General features: G+C 40.1%; 1 protein-coding gene across 21 annotated transcripts in view; it reads right to left on the bottom strand.

Annotated features, from left to right (window-relative positions):
• Positions 1–19,934, bottom strand: part of CAST (calpastatin) — a 117,874-nt gene that overhangs the window by 9,009 nt on the left and 88,931 nt on the right. For 15 of the 21 annotated variants that reach the window (XM_054513041.2, XM_045899082.3, XM_054513025.2 and 12 more), the window contains 13 exons: positions 19,822–19,905; positions 18,916–18,963; positions 17,693–17,788; positions 15,760–15,855; positions 12,433–12,534; positions 11,861–11,944; positions 10,380–10,430; positions 10,137–10,208; positions 6,154–6,252; positions 4,412–4,519; positions 3,043–3,135; positions 1,755–1,799; positions 1,253–1,345 (listed from right to left, as the gene is read on the bottom strand). In XM_054513041.2, the coding sequence (XP_054369016.1) occupies positions 1,253–1,345; positions 1,755–1,799; positions 3,043–3,135; positions 4,412–4,519; positions 6,154–6,252; positions 10,137–10,208; positions 10,380–10,430; positions 11,861–11,944; positions 12,433–12,534; positions 15,760–15,855; positions 17,693–17,788; positions 18,916–18,963; positions 19,822–19,905 (1,071 nt within the window). The remainder of the gene's footprint in view (positions 1–1,252; positions 1,346–1,754; positions 1,800–3,042; positions 3,136–4,411; positions 4,520–6,153; positions 6,253–10,136; positions 10,209–10,379; positions 10,431–11,860; positions 11,945–12,432; positions 12,535–15,759; positions 15,856–17,692; positions 17,789–18,915; positions 18,964–19,821; positions 19,906–19,934) is intronic. The other 6 variants (XM_045899089.3, XM_045899053.3, XM_045899056.3 and 3 more) reach the window with 3 other exon arrangements.

The raw sequence follows: 19,934 nt of genomic DNA, 5'->3' as shown, positions 1-19,934 counted from the left end.
TAAAGCAAAGGAAACATAATGAGGCTACTGTTATCATCACCCCATCAAGTATAATCAAATAATGGAAAACTTAGAAGTGGTTAAGGTAGAAAGTAAAAAAGATTAAAAATACAGAGGAAAATGTGGGTCACCTGATGTTCTGCCAATTTCCATGAGGAATTTTGCTCATCAAAACTGTTTCTATCGATACCAGTTTTTATGTGCCAACAAAGCAAGAATGGGATACTCATTTTCAGTGTTATGGAAAACAAATTTAACAATAGAAATCATCACAGAGAGCTGGAGGCAAGTCTCATACAAAGTCCTGTTCACCAAAAAGGCATTATGTATCCAGGAGTGAGAAAAAGGATGCTGACGTAGTCTAGAAATTAAATCACCCAACAAGGGGAGGACTGACTATTCAGTGATTGGGAGAGGTGTTTAATAAGAGCAAAACAATAGCAAACAGATCTGCAGTATTATTCTGAAAATGACAATCAAGGTCACTCAATTCACTTTTCTATATGATTTATATAAGGGTATGGCTATAGGTTAAAGGCCACATACTTGTTGTACCACCTATTTTTTTCATTCACCTTTAATCACATGTTTTAAGCACCTGCTATGTCCCAGGAATTCTGCTAATGCTGAGCACAGCTGAAGCATAAAGTGCACAGCTCACTGGTATAATACACAGGCCGAGCATAGCCCAGAGTTTGGGCCTGGGCCTCGGGCGGGAATCAGCCAGCTGGGCACTGGCAGAAAGGAGAGGAAACCCCAGGGGGCAACAGCCATGAGAAGGCACCGTGCAGGTGGGGACTGCTCTCATTTTAAATGAGCAGAGACAAAGCATTAGTGTCCAGTGCCAAGAGTGTGGCCATCAAACATGATGGCTTTGGGAGGTTATACAGCGACATGAAAAACACTTATGAAATAGTATTAAGTAATGTATTAGATATGGACTTAAACTTGTGCATATTACCTGAAGTAATGGATCATATATATGCATCCTATATATATATTTAACGTTTAAGTATATATAAATTATATATAACATGTAATATATAAATTATATTACATATAATGTATTGAATATATATATATACACACACAACTATGTAAAACATATACTTATGGAAAAAGATAAATATGGCCAATAATGTTGGGTAGTATAATTATGGATTTTTTCAAGTTCTCTATGGCATCACTGAATTCATTCTGCAGCCTACAGCTCTATGTAGACACACAAAGTCCATATGAAGAAGTATAGCACCTCTGCTGTGTTCTCTGAGGCTCCTGTGGGTGCAGGACAGCTGTCAAAATCGCCTGACAGGGCATCGATGGGGTCTTTGTCATCTTCAGGTTTCTGAGATATTAACAGAAATAACCATCAGTGAAGGAGCACGAGGCAAAAATACTGTAAGGGACATTTTTCCACATCACTGAAAATATGGTCTTAAAAGAAAGAGGAAACCTTGCTGACATTCTTTTCCTAAATTAAAACATGAAAATCCTTACAGCTTTACTTTCTTCCCTTTTACACAAGTTTGCTTAGTATTCTGAGCCTCAATTGTTCAATCTGAAAAGCGGGTCTGTCTACATGTGCTCTTGTGAGGGCTAAAAGAGAGAAATCACACACAGCCACTCATCTTCACATTGAACCAAGCACAGGGCAGCCATTTGATAAATTTCAGATTTCTAAAATGCAAAATAAAGTTCAGCTAGAATGAAAAAAAAAAACTTTGTTTATGGCAACATGCTGCTATGGTATTTACCTTTGAGTCCTTGGGTTTCTTTGCAGGTGGCTTTGCTGGTTTGCCCTTAAAAACAAGGCAGGTTATTGGTTAAACATAGATCTTTGTAAAGGTTTCCCTCGGTGTAGTCGGTAATTGTAGACTCTATGGTTTAATGCCTTGCCTGAGATGCAATGGAGCAGAGATGTGCAGGAAGTGATAAACCTCAAGAGTCTGGTTGTGGAAGTGAAGGAAACAATTATTTAGGAACTTCCTGCCATCATGTGTTAAAATTCGACTTAGAATATTACAAAAAGTAACTTGTGTTTTTCTGTTTTATTTATAAGAGCTTATAATATATTGGAAGGCTTTGAGGGGTTGGAATGGCATATGTTTTTCTTTTTTTCAGGATTACAAATATAACTCAGCAGGGACTTTACCCATCTACACAGGCAAGGACATTAAATAATACCTTTCCCATGGAATAGAAGCAGGGTCAAACAGCACTATCCAAGCAGGGAGGCTTCTAGCAGGATGCAGAAATGCTATCTTCAGGAATACAGAATGCAAGCAAGGAGAATTGATTTCTCTAAGAGACACTGAAGAAAACACTTCCAATCAGGGAGTCCTCAACCCCACCCAATGAATCAGTAGAGAATGGGAAGGCTCTAATTTAGGCTTCCTTGTTTCTCGCTCAACAGGCCCGAAAAGGGTTCTTTCTCAGCTCACTGACTTGCAACGAGAAGCTGAAAGGAAAGGGTACAGGCCCGGCTGACCTAAGGAAAACTGGTTTCCTTTAGAGACAAACAGCCGAAGACCTGACAGAGTATATTTAGATCTAGCAAGAGGACTTGGGACGGGGAATATGGTTTTGCCTGTCTTTACTCGGAAGAGTGCTGCCAGTGGTACAGAGGAATAAAGGAAGAGCCCAAGTTGCAGAGGGGCCTTATTTATTTATTTAGAATTAGTCCAGTACTAGCTCCTTTGTCTGCTTTAGGCAGGAGTACAACTACCATTATTTTTTATAGCCTTTTCTTGCAAAGAGAATGCATCTGTGCACATGCCCTGGTATCTTAAGCACCAGTGACTGACTGAACACTATTCAACTCGGTGTATACCACAGCGCCCAGGGTAGTGAACATCAAACGATACTGGCTTGAATAAATATTCATCAGAATCCTAGACAAGCTGCTCAGGAGAGACATTAAAAGGACTCCTTTATGTGACATTTTTATGCTACTGTGAAAAGTGCACCTCCTATTCCTTGCAAGGGAGATTCAAATTACAGCTTTGTGCTATATATCCAACCTAGACATCTGCCTTCACTTACCTCCTCATCATTATCCAAGAGGTGTCTATATTCAGGGGGGATGGTGTCATCTCTTTCTCCCAGCTTGTCTCTGTGTTCGGCTTTAGCTCTTTCCTGTAAACATGGAACAGATAGAATATCTGCTCCTTCACTTAGTACTTTCTAAAACGCAGCAGTCAGCATTTATTCTACTCCCCCGAGATAAACAGTCTCTTTATTTTCTAAGTAACAACAAAACGGGTAACTTCAACAGACGATGACTCGATGAAAAAAAGTGAATCTAGGTGCTTCTACACATCAATCCACACGTGTGGATTTCTACCTGTATTTTAAGATGAATGATGAAATATTTATCCTTAGAAATCATGGAAAGAGAAAAACCAAGTGTATAAACTATCTTTTGTCTTTATGTGAGTGTCACTTTTTAAATAAGGTAAGTCACTGTACTTTGATTTTGAGAGAGGAACTATTTACAACCTTGATGTTTCAGAGCAACGCTGAAGGACCAGCCTGCACAGCCAACCTGAATGAGTGTGCTGACTGCTTCAGTTGTGGGGGAGGAAGCACCTGCTGCTGGGGAAGCGGCGGCTTCACCTCCCTGCATCCTCACCTCATGGGGGCACGTCTGTCACAGACATTCACTCCCCACCCCATCCCCCTGGGCGGGGGGATTAAGGGGGAACAGGCTTCATTTTTCTGCATCATTATTTCATTTTTCAAATACAGGTCAAGTTCACATCAATGGTCCTATAATAGTGGGAGAGTGAAGACCTAAGGATCCTTTGAAATGCCCTGGGACATGGATCTGGCTGGTCACTTCCAAGCTAAACGGATCATGTAGCATGAATAAGCACTTACTGATGTTCTAGAAGGTGTGTAGAGCTAACAGTGTTTGCCTTACAAACACGCTTCTGCTCAGTGCTGACTCCTGGCCCAATGCTGCATTTAGGGGTTTGCATGCAGAGTTATGACGGCTCAGGAGTCTCCTAGGGAAATCTGACAAATAGGGGACTTCTGCCCCTACATGTACAGAGTATGTCACCCTAAAAAATGCACATATCTGTGGGTCATATATATGAGAGATGCTTATTGCCAGATAAAACCAAGAAAAGTTAATGTGGGAAAAGAATGAAAGTAAAGCAGAGCTGTACTTTTCCATCATAACTAAGTCTGGTCTCACAAATAGGACATCTGCCTGAGCGTGTGCCCTAGTATAGTCCTTACTGAGGCAAAAAATTCAACAGACTATAGAGAAGGAAAAAATGAGACTTAAGTTACCCAACTCTTCACTAAAACTCCAAAATCAGAAGTGGATTTTTTTTCCTTTTATGTGCATGGTAGGATACTCTATGCTATGAAAACCTTAGATTTAACTTATGTATTTTTTTACCTTGACCTTATCCTCTATTGGTTTGTTGTCATCTGGATCAGGCTGCCTTTGGCCTAGACTGTCGGAAAGTTGATCCAACGCATCGTCCAGTTCTTTGTTGTCACTCTGCTAAAAAGTCAATCTGAATTAGTCACTGGTTAGCCAAATCAGGTCCTCTTGGAATGTGGCCCTGACACGGCCACCAAGACTTCCATAAACTCATGAGATTTTCACCTGGGAGGTGGGCAGGCCCTTGGGTGGCGCTCCTTCCCCTAATCTTTCGCGGTCCACACTTCCGTTGGCCTGACTACCCCACCCTACCCCCTGATGCCTCTCTCTCCTAAAAAAGAAAACAAGAGGCTCCAAAAATAAGGGGGTTCCTGGCCTGCTTTGTTGGAAAATGCACCTTCCTAGGCATTCAGTGCATGCAACACTCCTGGTGACAGTCTGAGGGCTCAGGAAAGAAAACACATGAATTATGGTAGCTTATTTTCTGATTCCCACATTTACTCATTTAAGTAAAGACTTACAAGGAGTCTGAGTGATGGCTTCATACAAAATATTAACTGAAACTAGACTTTATGATGGGAAACGGGATGGGAAAGGTGTCACCCTAAAACATACCTGTGAAAGGCATACAGGCTTTGGATTGCAGATGTTCACCACCCCCCTCAGCCATGGCAGAGCCCTCACGTGAGTCGCAAGGACTGAAGGGTAAACAGCAGCCTGGCTCATTAATGATGCTTCCTTTCTGTGCACGGGCACTTTCGTCATTGTGGGGACACCCCCCCCCCACACCCACACCCACCCATTTTACTGGTTATAAGAGCTTCACTGGAGCCCAGGATTAGAGCTGTTAATGGTGGAGCTACCCACGGCTGAGTCTGGGCTTTGTCATTGGGGCCTCTGGATATTTTCAGATAATCCTGAGGCTGACCGAACAGGATAAAAATTCGTTCAGAATCTCAGACTACAGCACTAAGCAGCAAGCTTTGATGCTACATCAAAAGGAAAGGAAGCATAGCTGACTTCACTAAAGCTTCTTCATCTTCATCTAGCAAACGAGGTACTAGTTCTCATCCAAAGGAGATGGGGATCTGGTTTAGGGCAATCTCTTTGATGTGGTGTGGTCTCCTCGCCTCGATAATGTATAATTTGGTACTGCACAGAAAATTAATCAAGGAAGTCTGGAAAAGCTTTGGTCCCACAGAACTGCCTCAGAACATGTAAATAATTAAAATAGTATTGATGCTGAGGTTTTTGTATTGCTACCATGAAAATGACAAAGTTTTCCTGGTATGAATGGGAGGAAAACTGCTCTAACATGACATATTTGAGTTTTTGGGAGAAGGAGCTCAAACACTGAGCAATTCCATAAAATAAACGAGGTTCAATAATACGGAGTATTTATAGCATGTGTCAGGAAAATATAAAGGAGGAGAAAATAATCAGGAAAGCTAAAGAATTCATCAAATCTAATAATTCGAATATATACACGATGCACACTCCTGCTCTTTCAATTCTAATAAAGCAACAGTAATATTAAGCTCCTGGACTATGTGTAAAATACTTCATAAACATTGTTTCATTTAATTAATTCAGATATTCTGCCACCTCCCAAAATCGCCAGTCTTCTCTCTTCTAAAACAGAAGGGGCTTTATCTTCCTAACGATTTTATGTATTTTCATTTACTCTAAGGCAAGGGGCCTATTTTCTTTCTTCTTGTTGTTACTGTAAAACCTATTTCTAAGATGCTGCTTACCACAGTGTCAGGGGGTGGGCCGGCGGCGTGCGTGGTGGGAGCTGGGGTTTGGGAGACCACTTCAGAGATGACAGCAGGAAGGTTAGCATCTTCAAATTTCTTTTGTAAAAAAAAAAAAAAAAAATATATATATATATATATATATACACACACACACAAATATATACACAATATATTGCACTTCATATACATGTCAGTAATATATACAAAACTATGCCTGCAATGCCATCACATAAATACATCTTTTTAAAGATTTTATTTATCAGAGGAGAGAGAGAGCACAAGCAGGGGGAATGGGAGAGGGAGAAGCAGGCTCCCCGCTGAGCAGGGAGCCCGATGCGGGGCTCGATCCCAGGACCCTGGGATCATGACTTGAGCCAAAGGCAGATGCTTAACGACTGAGCCACCTAGGCATCCCTAAATACATTTTTTTAAAAGATTTTAAGGAATCTTTACACCCAACATGGGGCCTGAACTCACAAACCAAGATCATGAGTCACAGGCTCCACCAAGTGAGCCAGCCCAGAGCCCCTTAAATAAAATTTTTAATACAGCTTTATTACTACTTATTCTCTTCATCCAAATGGATGCAAAATAACACAAATTTTAAAGGCAATTTTGATTCTTCCTCCTCCATAGTTGCAGGTTACACCATCTCTTAATTCCTATTGATATTTATTATTCCAAATGTTCAATAATCTAATGAGAGTTGCAGGGTCTGTTTACACATTTTTTGGTGTACATTTAGGTTGTTTGCAGTTTTTCAGCTTTCTTCTTTATAATTAGTTGCTCTGTGTGAGTTCTAAGAGTGATTCTTTTTATGGCGCTGGCTCGATCCTGACAAACTGCCCTGCCTCTCCAGAGCTGCTAGACATTCGTACTGTGGAGGGCAATGAATGAGCATGCTTGCTTTCTGTGGCCTCCCCTGCCTCAGTTAGAAATCTGTTACATATTTTTAATTCTGATACAAGGTGTATAATGATGTCCCAGTGTTGCTTTATACCTGGTATATGTTGTGTGGCTTCAGTGTTATTATTTTTTCTTAATGTTAAATAGTATATTATTCCAGAATCTTTCTGAAATAATGATTTATTCTCCTTTAAAAAATATACTAAATCTTTTATGTTCATTTCTCAGTTTTTTCCCATTGATCTATAGCTTTGCATTCTGAATCAGAATTGAATTTATCATTATCATATAAATCAATTCCTATATTTGAAGTCATCTTTCCTAAAAATACTGAAAAATGCTTTTGAAAAATGCTTTTCAGTATTTTTTCATGTTTTTATACATTTGCTTTAGCTTTTCAAACATATTTTAGAATAATTTTATTGAGTTATATGAAGTGCTATTTTAAGTTAAAAAACTGACTTATAAAATGGCTGTAGAGATTTGTCGTGATTCTTTTAAGACACGGAGTCAAACTATCTTAGATGTTTTGTTTTTTTTTTTAAAGATTTTATTTTTTATTTATTTATTTGAGACAGAGAGAATGAGAGACAGAGAGCACGAGAGGGAGGAGGGTCAGAGGGAGAAGCAGACTCCCCACTGAGCAGGGAGCCCGATGCGGGACTCGATCCCGGGACTCCAGGATCATGACCTGAGCCGAAGGCAGTCGCTCAACCAACTGAGCCACCCAGGCGCCCTATCTTAGATGTTTTAATTCATGTTTTCATTTTTTTGTTCATCTACTGCTCTGCTCTTTAATGTCTGACGTCTCATACTAACTATATTTTCCAATCTGTTACTGATGTACACAGGATGCACAATGGTATTTACAAATGTGGTATCTACAACTAGGGATATCTACAAATGCACAAATGTTCCTTTTTCATACTTGTCATTTCTTTTTCATGTGTTGTTATTGATTCTTTATACACCACTAAGCAGAAATGACAATAAAATCAACTCTTTACACTTTTTTTCTAAAGGAAATGCCTCTAGCTTAATTCTGAATATTTGATTCTTGAAGTTAAATATACTCTTTACTACATTAAGGGATTACCTACTTTTTAAAGGTTTTTATTTAAAATATGAAGGCATATGAAATTTGAAATACATCTTTTATATGGACATAACTGATTGTTCCTCTCTGATACACTACTATGCTATATGGATTTCCCTGATATTAAATAAATCTTGAATTTCTGACAGTGGTAAATAATTACTTTAATAATTCTATATTCTGTTTGTTAAAAATTATACATCTACAGATTTGAGTGACTTTAGTCAAAGCTTTATAATAGCTTAAGTTTGAAATTCAAAATTCAATAAACATTTGGTTAATCAGATTTCTCTTTTCCTCTATTACTGATGAAGGAAAGTATTTATGATATTGTATCTCATGAATACTTATTTGGCTACTTATCAAAGATTTTGATTTGCAAATGTCTTATACTTGATTTCTTAAAATAGTCTCTTTAGAATTTACTTCTTGATTTCAGTGGTAGTGGAATGTTTTTAACTTTCTCTTTTTATTTTTATTGTTTTCAAGCAGGGGAGCAGCAAAGGGAGAGGGAGAAGCAGGCTCCCAGCTGAGAGGGGAGCCCAACACGGGTCTGGATCCCAGGACCCTGAGATCAGAACCTGAGCAGAAGGCAGACGCTTATCCGGCTGAGCCACTCAGGCACCCCTAAATTTCTCTTTTTAAATAGAATTTCTATTTTATTGTGATCAAAGAACATGGAATGCACAGCAGGCACTCCTTTATATTTGAACATTAATTATGAATCAGAATATGATACTTTTCCACCAAAGTTTTTGGGACTTTCCCCCCAAATAATTTTCTACTTTGAACTCTTACTATAATTGGTTATTTCTACTTTGTTCATGATAGACACTAATAAATTTTTCCCTTTGCTAGACTAATTTTCCAAGATTATAATTTTTTTAAAAAAATGGTTGGTTATTTTATCTCTTAGTCATTTCACTGCTATACATTTCTTGGGTGGGTATAAATTCAGTTATATTTTCTTTGAATTTCTAAAAGAAAAGCCCTAACTATTATAATAATACAAACAGTATGGGGAAAGTGATTAAGGCATGCGCCCCCACCCCCCCCAATCTGTTGTTTTGCATCACTCTAACGATATGATTCCACATTCCTGGGCATACTGCTCACTTTATATTCTCCCCTAAATCAGGACTCGGGAGCTTCTCTGTACTGTAATCTGTTTGTATGGAGGAGGAAAAGGGGAAGGTCATGGAATGGGGTGACTCGTACGTACTGCCTGGGCATCATGCTTTCATAGGGGTCCAGTGAGGACCATGCACTGGTTAGTAATCCTGTCTTTGAAGGGTTTATTGCTTCATCAAGTCCAAAAATGAGCAACTCCAAGGAATCACTATTTCTCCTAGTTGCTACTCATTTTGTTTCTCTACTGATATATTGTCTATGCCATTGTCCACATAAGAACCCTGTAAATAGACAACCCAGATCCCACAAAAAAATGATCTGGAATTATACAAGTTTGGGCACTCCAACAGACTTACAATACATTTGCATATAAATAAGCTCTAAAAATCCTATAGTAGAGCAACCTGCTTACCATTACCCAACATTTCCTGAAATTTCTAGTAATAAAATTTCCTTTGAGGAATTATCTGTTCTACATAGAGCTAAATTTCCCTAGGAGGCAATTACGGAAGATGATAAATTGTAGAAATATCAACAGGTAAAGTTATTTGAGATGTACTTTTGGGTAAATTCAGTTTTAAATTCTCTTTTCCTAAGTATACTTGATAAAGAGTATATGCTCATTGGTTCAATTAGTTACACTGTTGCAAATATCCACTGTGCTGGAACACTATTTCATGATAGGACACACATCTCATGGCCACAATGGGTTGAAGGCCTTTAATTCTGTGACTGTTTCCTCAGCTCCAAGGTTGGATTCTAAGTCACTCTAAATGTAATTTAAGTGTTTCCATTTATTTCTGCCACCCTACAAGTAAGGAAATAAAACCAGGAGTTTCAGACTTACAAGAGATGCAGAGTTTGGGGAACCAGCGAAGTCCTTAGACAAAGCATCAAGAAGGAAGTCTTCACTCATGGGCTGTAAGAACCAAGAAGTGTATCAACAAATGCCCCCCTCATCTGTTTCCTCTTCAAAGGATGTCACTATTTATGGCTGATCAGCTTATTAAAAAGAAAGTCATGCCCTTCCAGAATTAACAATCAGGGCCAAGTAAGAAAGATACGCTTAGAGAAAATGGGCTTTGCTTACTGGAAGCGATTCCTTGGACACTTTTGTCAGGAGTGGTTTTCCATCTTTATCCTATTTGGGAGAGAAAAACACAGCACAGATTCATTTCACTTGATTTATCCTGGGGGATTTATCCCAAGTACAAACCCTTGTAAACTCTGTAAGGCGTCTATAGGTTATACCCAATTTTGTACATTATAAATCAGATTCATCATTTCAGGAAAAAGATTCTCTCGCCAGGGAATATAGGAATATCCGCTGGGAGCACAGGGATGCACCCCTCACCTGTTTGGGGGATGGGCTTTGCCAAAGTTGCCTGAAAACTGGTTAATTTCATAGGCAAGACATTCAACTACTATGCCCTGATTCTGTGTGACAGCCTGTAGTAAGCACTGAGAATATTACAGAAAGAAGGATAGACAAAATTCTTGCCTATCATCTGAGCTCATCCTTACGGCTCAGATGATGCAAGTCTGAGATGACTGACTCTAAGTGCCACTTCTGAGAAACAGGACAAAGACATGAAAGCATTTGAAGCTGTTTAGTAAAGGAAAATTTATAAATGAATGGTAAATCCCACTTATCCACATACACACAAATAACTTGGCGCAAGCCTACAGAGATGTGTAGTTGGATATAAATATGTAAGAATATATGTACATTTAGTTGAATATGCTCTTAAGTAGCAGCATCTTTTTTTAGTGATTTTTTTTTTTTTTAAGATTTTATTTATTTATTTGAGAGAGAAAGACACAGCGAGAGAGGGAACACAAACGGGGAGTGGGAGAGGGAGAAGCGGGCTTGCTCCCTGCTGAGCAGGGAGCCCGATGCGGGACTCGATCCAGGGACTCCGGGATCATGACCTGAGCCGAAGGCAGTCGCTTAACCAACTGAGCCACCCAGGCGCCCTAGTGATTTTTTTTTATGTTATGTAAGTAGCAGCATCTTATGAAGATAACGGACATGTGTTCTGTCCACACGTGTGTCCCTGATCAAGTGATTGTGCTTCAACTACAAATACATAATGCAGTCTTCCCCACTGTGTCACTTGTTCCATATGATCTGTACTTTCAAAATGAAAGAAACAGAATTATCATCCTTCTACTTAATGTCAAACAGGCTTTCTTACTTTTCCAATGTATGTCTAAGAGTTGCAAATTTTTCTTCCTAGGAAATAATTACTCCTCACTTTAGTTTTCCTAGTTACTAAAGGTTTTCTAAGTTTTTCTTTGTTTCCGGTACTGTAACAAACCATGTATTAAATGGAAAAAATTAGGCAGCTTAGGCATTAGATTTTTTTCACTTAAGGGAGGAGTGAAAGGTCGCTGAGGAATATTTTAGCTTCATACCTGGTATGCCAACAGAGTATTAGCAAACTATGTGGCATTGAAACATTAAAAACAAGCTCTTTATATTCCAGGCCTGTTTCCACGTCCCTGCTTTATGTTTATAAAATTCAGTATTAATTAAAATAAAATAGACAAACACCCCAGGCTGTTTACCTTGACCTCTTCTAGTCTATAATCAGGAGGAATGGTTTCTTCTTTTTCACCAAGTTTTTCACGATCCTCTTCTTTGGCTTTCTCCTGCATAAAGATTATACCATTTTCATGATTAATACACCTCCATAAAGTGGATGCCTAAGTGGCTCCATGTGAGGTAAGCAGCTCCACTGTTAGACCAGAACATACCTACGGCCCAGTGTGTAGAGGTCCCAGAGCAACCTCCGCTTTCTCAGCCTCCCCTACCTCCGCCACCTCCCGATGCCACCCTATCACCTGCTGGGCTGAAGGGCGATGCTGAGGGGCTGGGAAGCGACCACTTCCCTCAGGCCTCCTGGGCAGTGCGAATGCACATGACCCGGGCGCGACGTAGAGCGTATGAGCACGTTATCTGTCCGCCGCTAGAGCGAAACACTGATGCTTACACAGGGTTAGATTATCGAACAGGTATGCTCCCTAAGAGAGAAAGCCAGCTGGTCACGTGTTGTGGGGAAAAAAAAATGACTAACTTCCTTGGGGAGTGAAGACCATCAGTAACAGCTCCTTTCTAGAAGTGACTGAGCTGCTATTACCTTCACTTTATCCGCCACGGGCTTCACATCTTCTTGGTCTGCTTCTTTCTTCCCCAGGCTGCCAGCCAAGTCTTCTACCGCATCATCTGGCACCATGCCTTTCTAAAAGCACATTCGAGGATACACTAAGTAGGTGGTTAATCACTCCTTTTAAAAGAGACTGCATCAAACAATTCAGAAGGGCATATCCTTATTTCAGGTCTAGGTAAGAAGTACATGTCATCATTTAATTACCAACTGAATTAGAATCTATGTTTAAGAAACCTACAATGTTAAAAATTGGACCAAGTTTCCTGTGCTAAGTAAACATTAAGTGGGTGTAATATGTATTGACACTGAGCCACTTACATAATCTAACCCAGTGTCTTGGTTTGAAAACAAGACAATGAAAAGGGTATACCTCAGAGAAGCAGAAAACCAGGAAAGAAGGGATCTTTACGGGGATCATTCTAGAGAGGGCACAGGAAAGATGTTCAGAAAGGCCTATGAGAGGACGTTCTTCCCAGTGCTCTGTGAAATCAGCCTGGCCCCTCCCGGAGGTGGCTCAGACAGAGCCTCTGCTGAGACACAGAAGCTCGCACTCTTTACATGCCTTCTACTTGTCAAGGTGGATTCACGCTGATTCGGGTGACTACCTGTGCCTGACTGACCCGAGTGCCACAAGGGGAACGGTCTACCTGGGGTCCCACTGTTCAAAAGGGAATGTGCTCCCTCCTGATGCAGTGAGCTCCGGCCATGCTCGTCTTTAATGAAACTGGGTGAAGACAACATAAATGATATAAAGGGGCTAAAAAATCAGACTTGATCTGACTTCTTCCAAACCCTAGGTCATGATCTATCCACTGATGGTTCATAAAATCAATTCAACAGTTCATGGGCAGGTCTTTTTTTTTTTTTAATGAAAGAATAGAAAATAGAATGCATCATACATAACAAGGATAACTACTATTCACTAAACTGTTATTTCTATTGTATAGATACTGAGTTGAAATATCAATGAATTTTATTGCTGCTTTTAGTCAAAAGTATGAAAGCTTCTGAATGAAAAAGTCTTGAAGTTTATTCCTCTAAAACTCTACGACCTCACATAGAGTACATATTTGACTACTAGAGTAAAAGTATCTTTCTGTTTATATGCCTTAACCATCGATGTAAGTAAGAAAAGTTTTTCTGCTTAGCTGCACTGCAAAAGAGATCACCAATGAGAAAACGGAGCCTGAGTGGAAGGTGATTTATCTCACCCTCTAGTGGTTGGATGCTGCACAGATTTTATTCCGAGGAGCAACAAAAATCCCTGATTTATCTAACCTGTTTGGGATTCTATCTAAAATGCAAGATGTGCAGTGACCAAAGCCTTAACCAAGCAATTGGAACTGCTAGCTTGATCTAAGACATGCGCTCACACTTGAGCTTGGTTTTCTCCTACTCTCTGCTGTAGAATCTTTGGAAACAACTACTTCCTGTTAAGCCTGCTCCCCTTGGCTTAAGAAATAAACCACCCTGAGGTAGCAAAGCTAGGACAGCACTCTTAAGGATGAAGCAAACTGGAAACAGGACTAAGGGCTGAAACTTCAATTTCTGTAGTTATTTCACGATGTCAAATTCACAACTACAACTCAGGTTTCTGGATTTCCTCAAGCTTTCTTTTTATACAAACGAGAACCACAAAGGGCACACATTCATCTCTTTCCTCTGTCTGCCCTTTGTTTCCTTTTGCTCACTAATCCTCAAGCCCTTCTCGGGTCCTCTGACCTTTGTCATACTTCGTGGCTGTTCATTCTGGCGCCCATGGCTGTCACAATTCCAGAAACGCCAACTAACTTCAGTGACGGTAATCTCAGCAACCGTGGTCACCAGAGCAGATGGAGCAGACGCCCAGAAAAGATGGTCAGAGAATGGAAAAACAGAGCGCTTTTCTGTGCACTAAACATCCAATGCTCGATGCCCTGCAGTCAGCGTCAAGCGAGAAAGGAAGGTACCCTCGAAGGCCCTGGCCAGCACCCGGGGCACGAGAGGTGGAAGACCCATGTTTAAGTCACAGAGTTCTGCTCTGGAATGTTGCCTATTGTCTTTTTGATTCCACTCACCACCTCTGTTCTCACTTCCTTCACTGTCTCTTGCCACATTCGCTCCTCCTCTCCTAGTCTTGACCACCGTGGCTTGTGGCTTTGTTCCCACAAAGTTCTGGGGCATACCCAGAGACCTCAAAAAGAGGTCGAGTCCTGTGTAAGGCAGGAGTTAGACCTTGGCCTTTGAGGGGATTTTCCCTTGGCACCAAGAATGTCCCTGGCAGAAAGCAGCTGCTTTAGGGCACCCAGGACACACATCCCACAATCTCTTCATCTTCTTTTCTCGAACAACTAAATGCACTAAACCCAAGTACACCAAATGCTTTACCCCTCTGTGCCGGCTTGTCCTTGCCTCACTGTTCTCCCCAGGAAGCCAGTACTATTCCAGCTTCTCAGTGTGATCATTCCCTCCTTTCTGTATTTCCTAATTCCTCCTGGGGGCGGGTCCCTTTGGCCAAGCTCCCCCTGCCCTTTTTCCATATGAGAAAGATCAAAATGTACCATAAAAAGCTGGCTATCTGACCATACCCACACTAGATGCTAAAGTAACTAAGAGCAGGAACCTCATCGTTTATATCACCAAGGCTCTGAAACGTTAAGTGGATTGCTCAAGGTCAACTCAAAGCTTCACTTCCCTCATCTGTACCAGAGAGATGATCAGAACCGGACTCACAATGTCCTTATGAAAGTTTAATAAGATATTGTCAAGCATCTACAACAAGTTAACTCTTCAGAGTGTAGATTCACTAAGTCTGTCGTAATAAGGCACAGTTCCATCAGCTGTTAGGCTGAGTCAGCTACCTGCTAACACAAAACCCACTGAATTCAAAAAGAAAGATTCAACTACTTAATTACCATACTTCATACAAAAGTTAGAACCTGAGAGAGAGAGGCAAGTCGAGAAGAAAATGGAAAGGAATTGAGAGAACCTCCCTTCCAGTGGGAGTGGGGAAAAGTCCTGATGATTCTGGTGCAGATTATTCCACTAGGAGAGTCAACGAAAGATAACATCAGGCTGTTTGTGGATCTCCAAGCAGGCTTGAAGGATGTGCGAAAGTGAAAAGGCGTGATTATCCACAACAGCTAGGGAAGCAGAAAGCCCTTCAGAAGGTGAAGGAAAAACACTGCGGCAGTTTAATTAAAAGCAGATACTATAGCTCTAAAAGATTTTCTTACTTTGTTAGCTTTAATAATCTGCTGGTAATACACAGCAGCAAGTGCATGGAAGGAAGAACATTACGCTCAGAGGATCACTCACTGAGGTGGGTGGCTTGGGTGGCGCCGACTGTATACTACACATGGAAGTCCGAGGCACGGCCTCACTCACAGGAGTTAGGGCAGCAGCCTGAGACTCCTGCAGAGAGAAGGAAGTATGATGAAGGGTTTCTAGAAATACCTGGTTAGTGAGACTGAACAACAACGGACAAACAATACACTCCCCTATGTTACATGCTGCGAGCATGATTTTCTTAAATGCCGAAGGACTGCTGAATAGTGAATAAATCAAGGCCATGTTAAAACTCCTCTACCATTATTTCAACTTCGTTTTACCTCTTACCTTAGGTAGGTTACTTAACCTCTCTGAGACTCAGTTTCCACATCTGTAAAATGAGAACAAGGATAGTACCTACATGTCAAGGGTCAACATGAGGCTTTCAATGAGGTAAAACATGTCCAGTGCTTTGCATACTATCTGGGAACACTGTGAGTGCAATAAAATTAGCAACTATTATTATTCATATTACTTTCATATAATATATAACAATATGCCAATTATATAATGTAACGTTTTATATAAATGCATCCTTTTTGTATATTTAAGAGCACCTTATTGATGGTGAATAGGTATGTACAAATGTGAGGAAGTAATACGATCCCAGCGGTTCTCAAAGTATGGTGTCCGGAACAGCGGCAATCAGGGAAACTGTTACAAATGCAAACTCTTGGATCCCCACCCCAACTACTATGGAAATTCTGGAGGTGGGGACCAGCAACCTGTGTTTTAACAAACCCTCAGGTGATCTTGGTACTAAAATTTGAGAACCACTGTGCTATCTGCTCACAAGAGTAAAATTTCAAACAAACTGGTTTTAATCCAGGCACTTACAAAAGCTTATCCTATGTGTAAGGTGCTCAGTAGATGATCACTAACAGGATACTATCTCTTCTTCCAAGGAACTTACTGTTTACTTACTACTATGTATACATGTCAGAGGTGAAGACCAAGACAGCTAAAACCTTGCTTGTAATAAATATCTCAACAGGGATATAGAAAGAACAGCAGAGCCCCGGGTGTGCTGTATTGTTTAGAAAGGTTTGGAAGAGTGGTAAGGTTTGGGAGGGAAAAGCAGGAAACAAAGGCTATGTTTTAGTAGAGCTTTAAAGGCATGACTGACATTTTAGATGATCGTGAATTAGGAAGGAAGGTTATTCCACAAAGAAGGACCACGTGAGAAAAGTCAAGACCTCACAAACACAAGCACTTATTGTCACAGTTTAGTAATGGGAGGACACACCTTGGTAAGGAAGGAAGCTGGGGCCAGAACACATTAGCAGGGACTTTTATTTTGTGGGCAACGGGGAGCTCCTGAGGATTGGAGCAGGGGAATGATGTGGCTACCAACACGCTTGCTTGGGAAACACTATTTCTGGCGGACATATGGGAGGGACTGAAATGAGACTGATGACAGAGGCCCCTGCCACCACGAGTTTCAGAAGGAAGAACAGAAAGGAAAGCATGGGTGTGAATGCTTTCCTGAAGGAATAATTATAGGACTTCAATTATAAGAATATCAGGGTCGGTTTGGGAAAAGAAAGCACATCTAGAAAACGTCAAGATGAAAACTGCCTATAGGAATGCCTGGGTGGCTCAGTCGGTAAGGCGTCTGCCTTCAGCTCAGGTCATGATCCCAGGGTCCTGGGATCGAGTCCCGCATCGGGCTCCTTGCTCAGTGGGGAGCCTGCTTCTCCCTCTGCCTGCTTCTCCCCCTTCTCCCTCTCTCTGACCAATAAATAAATAAAATCTCTAAAAAAGAAGAGAAAAGAAAAGAAAACTGCTGATAAAAAAGATGGTGCAAATGGTTTCCATCAACTCCTTCATGCTAAAATCGTTTAGGCCTCACATTTTTAAGATTATAGACAAGTATTTTTAAAAACCACAGAATTAGAGATGTGTATTTTTAGAAACATACTTCTGTTTTTTCAGATGGCTTAGATTGTTTTCCTTTACTTTTAGGCTGGTTAAAATCTTCTGAAAGTTCATCAATGAGTTCTGATTCACTCAGGGGCTGTAACAGAAGAAACACTACATTATGAAGGGACTAATTTTTTTTGTTAAAAACAAGCTTTTCAGAGGGAATTCTTTTTGTTAACACATATTAGGCCATATTTTAGGATCTAAAACCAAAATTTATATTGGGGATATTTTTTAATTTATCAATGTAAGACAAATGTCATGCAATAACTAAGGAATACTGGACACCTGAGTACCACAGGAGTGTTCATGATTCATTTAGTCAAAAGTTTTCCTGATCCTTCAATTTCCGAAGGATTTTGTTCAAATAAAACAGCCTATTCTTTCCAATGAAGATCTTTCTTAGGTGATTTTTTTTTTTTTTTTTTTACTATTTCCTAATGACTTCCTTCTGAATAGCTCCAGAAACACAGATCACACACCCTTTCCTATGACTATGTGGGATTTGGGCAGGAAAGTTCTCCTATCCTTAGTTCCTTCAGATGAAATTCATTTAGAGCATGTGGAAATTTTGACTAATACCAGTCATCTATAACAGAACTGCATGTTGATTGAGAAGCTGTGCCTCCGTGTTGGAAAGCCTGAGTTTTGGGTCCTGGCTTTGCTGTGTAACCTTGGGCTACTCACATAACTTCTCTGGCTCTGTTTCCTCACATGTAAAATGGGAACGATAAGAGCGCCCTCTTCATTCAGTGAGGACCCAACAAGGTAACATATGAAAGGCATCCGATGCAGTGTCAGGCACGTCATAAGTGATTAATAAATGTTGCTGCTTATTATATCCTAACAAGCAACTAGACAGCTTGATCCCAACATAAGTGAAGGCAGAGTAGAATCATTAAAGTAACAGATGTCATGATGCCAATCAAACTCTGAGGTGCGAACAATCTATTTTGAGGCCCTCTTGACATCAGCTCCTAATGTCCAGTGAATGTCCCCTAAAAACCCATAACACTCTAGTAATCATTCATGAGGGGAATCCTCATTAAAATACGTGAAAAGGAATCAGAAACAGGAGCCAAGTGTTGCCATCACAAGCTCCCCTTTCTTCAATACTAGGTTGGCATTCAAGTCTCCGCAGCGAAATCCTGTCAAAATTATCGCAACTTAAAACTTAACAGTTCTTTTGTTCTTTAATTGTCAGAAGAATCACTTCCTAACCTTGGATTTTTCTTCATGCTCTGGCAATAGTGGTTTTCCATCTTTATCCTGAAAATAAAATAGAAAATTCACTGAAAATGAAATAGAATATTTTGTTTTCATGGCCCGTAGTTTGTTTTATTAGGGAAGGCTATGAGAAGAGAGATTTTTTCTTATATTTGAGTGATTTGTTTTTGAGTGAATTTCTTATACTTGAGTGAAAAAATTTTTCAGGGTTTTTTTTTTTTTTCTTATATCAAGTATCAGAATAAAGAGCTGAAGTATATAAAAAAAAAAAAGTCTCTATTCTCCAACCCAGGGTGAAGAGGTAGATCTCATTCCTACAATTGTTTTCATTTTCTGGAGATGAGTTTCATAATCCAGAATATGTCTAAAACTGAGAAACTTCCCATATATAAGCACATATGAGAACTGAAACATTTTCCACCATGTATTTCTGTGTATTTTTTCAAAGATAAATTACAAATATAACTACAGAAGTTAGTCCACCATCCTCACTTTAAGCCAAAATCAACAACAATAAAACCGCCTTCACTGAGGATACTGGTAAACAGTTGTACCTTTATGTCTACCCCTTAGAAGAGCTATGCTGCTTTAATCCACACAGCAGTTACAGAAAAAAATTATTCCCAAATTGTTCCTTGAGCTTTAAGGTTAAGGACCTATGTCGTGCATCATTAAGAGCTGTAACATGTAAATTAGTGGGAATTTTAATGACCACATGGTTACCACTTAGGAAACCATTCCTTAACTAACTTTAGAGAGCAGAGAAGAAAGTGTTCAGGGTTTTCCATTAGTATATGAACTGGGACAGAAATGTCCCTAACTATCCTGAGGACAGACCCAACAGAAAATAACGTGAAGGCAAGAGGAGGCTATTGGCAGGCACCGTGGCTAACGACATACCGTGGCTGCTTTTAATCTGTACTCTGACGGGATGGTTTCCTCATCTTCACCACACTTCTTTAGTTTCTCTTCTTTGGCTTTTGCCTGATCAAAGTGGAAGGCAGAAATAAAAC

This window comes from Mirounga angustirostris, unplaced genomic scaffold, assembly GCF_029215605.1.
Source record: "Mirounga angustirostris isolate CCGP_5_RB_7025 unplaced genomic scaffold, mMirAng1.0.hap1 SCAF_7, whole genome shotgun sequence".
NCBI classification, from domain to species: Eukaryota; Metazoa; Chordata; class Mammalia; order Carnivora; family Phocidae; genus Mirounga; species Mirounga angustirostris.
The sequence above is the reverse complement of the archived record's forward strand: the minus strand, read 5'-3'. Positions and strand labels throughout refer to the sequence as shown.